The sequence below is a fragment of the Garra rufa genome, unplaced genomic scaffold, assembly GCF_049309525.1.
Source record: "Garra rufa unplaced genomic scaffold, GarRuf1.0 hap1_unplaced_051, whole genome shotgun sequence".
Taxonomy (NCBI): Eukaryota; Metazoa; Chordata; class Actinopteri; order Cypriniformes; family Cyprinidae; genus Garra; species Garra rufa.
The window spans coordinates 50,499-55,682 of record NW_027394326.1 but is presented as its reverse complement, the minus strand read 5'-3'; the positions used below and the strand labels follow the sequence as shown (position 1 = coordinate 55,682).

At 37.3% G+C, this 5,184-nt stretch overlaps 1 protein-coding gene across 1 annotated transcript; it reads right to left on the bottom strand.

The window, feature by feature from the left end:
• Positions 1-43: 43 nt before the first annotated feature.
• LOC141315915 (serine/threonine-protein kinase pim-2-like) lies at positions 44-2,248 on the bottom strand. Its single transcript, XM_073832751.1, has 6 exons — positions 2,062-2,248; positions 1,306-1,400; positions 1,107-1,157; positions 586-967; positions 299-478; positions 44-150 (listed from the first exon to the last, which is right to left on the bottom strand). Exons 1-6 carry the CDS (start codon positions 2,246-2,248, stop codon positions 44-46), a joined length of 1,002 nt encoding a protein of 333 aa, XP_073688852.1.
• Between the last annotated feature and the right edge of the window lie 2,936 nt (positions 2,249-5,184).

Below are 5,184 nucleotides of genomic sequence, written 5' to 3'. Positions count from 1 at the left end.
TATTATATATTGAAGATGACAAATGTCTCACCTCTGACTCTCTTCATTTTAGATCCACTGTTTCAAACCAGTCATGCTGCAAGATGTCTTCGATGACCGGCCGTTCAGTTAGATCACGGGTTAGACACTGAAGAATCAGATCACGGCATTCTGTTTTCAGGAGAGAGCCGCTTAGTCATGATCATGTGACACTAATGTTGGCATGGATGAAAACAGCTTTGTGTTGTACTATGCTCTCCACCAGTGTTTGTTCATTCTGTGCAAAGGCTGTATGTGTGCATCAATGCTATTCTCTCACCTTCAGATAAATCTGGGTTGACAAATCTGACGTCGGCTTCCATGACTTGGTTTCTGTCACGAAAAGGAGGACACCTGTTCATCATCTCATACAGCAAGACTCCAAGAGCCCAGACGTTTGTTTGAACGCAGTAGAATTTGCCATAGATGAAGAGCTCAGGTGGAATGTAACCATTTATTCCTGTGAGCAAGACATTTTCAGCATTTAGCAATACTTTAAAACATCTTATGATCAATAAATCACTACATGCTGGTTTCCACTCTCTGTTACACTAAATGCCAACTCACCTCTGTATTTCGTGCAGTTGTAGCCTGTCCTGTCAAGTAGATGACCGCAGCCAAAGTCTATCAACTTGAGCTCCAAGGTGTGTTTTCTCAACAGGATATTCTCTGGATGAATATCGTTATGAAAAACACCATGTTCAACGCCGTGCTGGACCGCTTGCACAGCCTGACGCATGATGACCCGCGCTGTTGTCTCACTCATTGGAGGATTGTTGTTGATGAAGTCCAGCAAGCTCTCGCAGGGATCTGGAAACTCCATGATGAGTGTGAATTTTCGGGGATGCTCAAACCACTCGTAGAGCTGGATGGAGTGAGGGCTTACGGGCTCTTCCTTCATCATTAGAAGCAGTGCAACTTCTGTAATGAGAGGTTTCAGATACCCAGGCTAGAGAAAAGATGCCACAAAAGGTTAGTTTGGTAAAACATGCTTCATTTTAAATGTTAAGAGTCAAAAGTTTTTGCTGCTTAATCTACAATAATCAGCTCTTAAACCACTAAACACATATTATGTTTTGCCAACTTACAATTTGAAGATACTGATCCTGTGGAGTCTTGCGAATACGTTTGATGGCAACCTGCAAAAACACAGATGAGCATATTGAACACCTGACCTTACCTTGACCACGAAGAATTGAGTATTTAAGTATTAAACTATATGTAGGTGCTTTAAAAACACAGTGGATACAGATTTTAATGTACAGTAATAGCAAAATGTTTGTCTACCTTCTTGCCATCAGAAATTCGGATGCCCTCATAGACCTTGCCATAGCCTCCTCGTCCAATAATCTTTTTCACTCTATAGCGAGAGCGAATGGATTCTGAAAGAAACACACAAAAACATGAGAACATATAAGCATTCGAGACCCTTTGAAGTGGCATAAAATGCTTAAAGCAGTATAACAAATTCTTCTGTTTTTGTCTTCAAGATTTGTAATAACTTATAAAGTCATTTGCATAAACACTTTATATTCGACAAACTGCAATTTAGTTAATTAGTTTTAATTTATACAACTGGTGCCTTGTGACAATAAACCATATTAATACAGACAAAATAAGACATGTTCATGAGACAGTAGTTTCAAGCTAGCTGTAAACCAACTTAATTTTAAGTATATTTATATAAACAAATGTATCTTGTTATAATGATCACAGACTTACCATTAGTTGGGACGAAGTCTAAGGACTCTGGGGCAGGTGACGGCTCAGGATCATCCAGCTCTGGCTGAGGAGGCACAATAGGCTCCACTTTATTCTTGGAGCGGAAAGGACGCTTGACAGCCTTCCACACTCTCCTGAAGAAAGAGCAGACTCCTTTCCCTTTCTTAGGCTCTTCTGTGGCCTTTTGTGGAACTAAAATCAACCAATTTGAAAACACAACTATTAGAGATATCCTCTGACATTGGATTAAATAATTAGTTGACAGTTTACTGTTATACCTACATGAATGTCACTGTTTGTAATGCATTTTTTTTTTCTCACCTGAAGCCTCCAATCGCAGCCTCTCCATACTGTCCTTAGAGATGACGTTGGGTGTAGAGTCATCTACGTTGGACAGTGCCTTTAGTCTCAGGCAAGCTGAAGCCCCCACTGACAGAAACAGGAACTTCACCTGGAAGTACAAAGCTACTCTCCTCTTGGTAGCTATCGGAACTGGAGAGATGGTCATCGTTTCACACGTCCAGGATGTCCACAGTTCCTCTCTTAATGATGCTCGTGCCTACACTAAAACACAGCATATCCTGGCTGCTGAGGCTCAACAGTTCCAGGCTCTCCACACTCTCTTTAGAGATGGACAAATTGACATCTGGTGTAGAGATGTCCAGCTCTGGTTGAGACTCCACTGTGTCCTGGGAGCAGCAGAAGGGGAGCTTCGCAGCCGTACATATTTTCCTGAAGAAGGAGGGCATGGTTTTCTTCTTCCTCCAGCTTGTATGTTGTTCTTAAAGTAGGAAAAACAATTAGAAAATACTATGAGCGACAAATATGACCCAAGGTTATTATCATGAAGTAAAACTTGAACATTTTATTTGTCTTGGCACCTAACTGTATATATATATATATATATATATATATATATAGTACTATTAAAATACAAGGTAATTAGCATAATATTGACATTTTCCAAACAGATAGGCCTACATTAGTCAATGTATAATATTTACTACATTTTAAAATTGACCAAAGCATGAGTTGACCACTACCAGCAGACATCAAATGCTACGTTCTCTAATGCTAAAGCAAATATAACAGGAACACAACAGATATATAACTCCTAGCCCCACTCTAAACCATCTATTTCATCTTGTTTTCCTGAATTTGTGAGGTCTGTGTCAATCACAGTTGAAGTTTCAAACATAATTTCAATCTCACCTTTCGAGCTCTTCTCCACAGAAGCCTCCGTGACACTTTGGAGGCTCAAATGGCTCTCTGCACCCTCCTCAGAGATGGACGATAGTCTTAAAGACATAATATCGGGTGCAGATTTATCAAATTGGCACAGGGTGTTTCTCTGTGTGCAGTTCAGCTCGCTGTGTAGACTCTGTACGGTCCGGAGACTACGTTCAGACTCTTCTTCACAACTGTGCTTTCAGAAATGAAGATTGTCAGCAGATGATTTCACTCGTGAAATTCGTCTTTTGACTAAACATTCAATTTTCACATAACAACATAAACATAACATAAACAACTTTCATAGGATATTCAATAGCGTATTCAAGATTTGCGTTTGTCAACAGAATTTCTGCAGTCTCCAGGTGATGTTTGTAAACAGAACAGAACTGTTTACTTTTAAAAGGCAAGTCTCGCGATACGTGAATGGCCGAATGAATGCTCCAGACTGGTACCGCATTTAATAACTGATATGACTCTAAAACTGTGGAGACGTTAATGTATGAAATATAACCCGACATCTATCCCCTATTCACACGAATATCACAGTGAGAGTGACTTAAATAAATTAAATTAAATATATAAAACGGACACGTCACTACCAGTGGTGGACAGTAACTTAAGTTCCTTTTTTTAAGTATCTGTACTTTACTGTTTTTATTTTGAGTAACTTTTACTTTTAGTTCACTACATTTCATAAAACATACCGTTACTCCTCATAAAGCGCGTGCTCCGAGACGCAGAAGCGGTGTCTGAATTATGAACAAAATGATTCCTTTCAATGAACCTGTTAAATCGGTTCGCAAATCCCACCAAACGATTCATTCACGAATTGGACTGATCCGATCGCAGCTGTTCTCGAGTCGATAACTCACTGATTCAAATGAGCCGTTTAGAGCAAGTCTCAACTGAATTCACTCGGAAGAACCGGGAGATCTTGTGAGCGTGCGCGCGCGCGACCGATACTGCGAAAAGTAAGTTACTAATGTTGAATTTTAGGATTAATTTTTGTAATTGAAAATCATATTGAGGTCAAAACTGTCAGTTGTTTATAAACTAAATCTGCTTTAAATGGTTATCTATTTAAGCCTACTGAAATGCTTGAATGCAGGTCATCAACACCAGTGTGTTTTAGGTCAAAAAACGAAACATTATAATGACAGATTAAATAAAATAACTCATGCACGTTCATATTCCCCGCTGCTGTAACGTTAGCAGTTTTATTAAAATGCCTTATGTGACGTCTGTTTTTATGTTGTTTATCAATGGTATAAATGTGTATTGTTTAGATCAACTAGCCGAGTAGACTGAATGTTTATTCATAATATATTCTGAAAATAATAAGGAAATACTGATAGCTGATAACAACAGGGATTTGGCCGGGGGGGGGGGTGTTTTTACACCACAGACTAGATTTTAGAAGAAAAAGACTTATGAAAATGTAATTATATTTTCCTTAAAATGTTCTTTCTAAATGTAGGCCTTATTCTCATGCCATTGTCTCCTTCTGCAATACAACAAGCTTTAAAACACTTTTTTCTTACTGGTGAAAATTAGGTGGTCAAATCAGTTTTCTCTTACATCGCAGTGTAAGCTTCACAGTGAACATCACTACATCACTTTCATCAACGTAATCAATATCAACAACAAAAATATATCTTGACTCCATATAATGGTTATTTTGGGAAATTCCCAGGTATTTTGAGCAGTAGGATTATATAAAAAAAAGATACTAATATAAACTTAGATTAAGTAGCCTGCATAAAATTGCAGTACTTTTTTTTACTTAAAAAACATAAAAAAAAGTACATAAAAAAATCAAGTACTTAATTAGTAAAAAAAAAAATGTATATGTAATAATATTAATAATAATGACATTGTCAATCGTTTATTGTTTTCTCCATTTTATACAAATACTGTAGGAATAAAGCATGTGATTTAGGGCAGTTGTTTATTAAGAAAAATCTAAATTCCTTTGATCTTCTGACATATAAGTGGTTATCCTACTGTAAAACATTATTTAAGTTTTAGAACTCAAAACTTTATTGTTATTGAAGTGAAACAGTTTAACAGTTTCAAACCTGCAATATGAGGTAGGCCTAAAGTGTTATATTATGTCAAATTAAATAAAATACTGTATAGTACATAGGAGATACAGCAGATTACACAGAAAAATAAGTTCATTAATACAAACTTAAATATGTTAAACTGTAT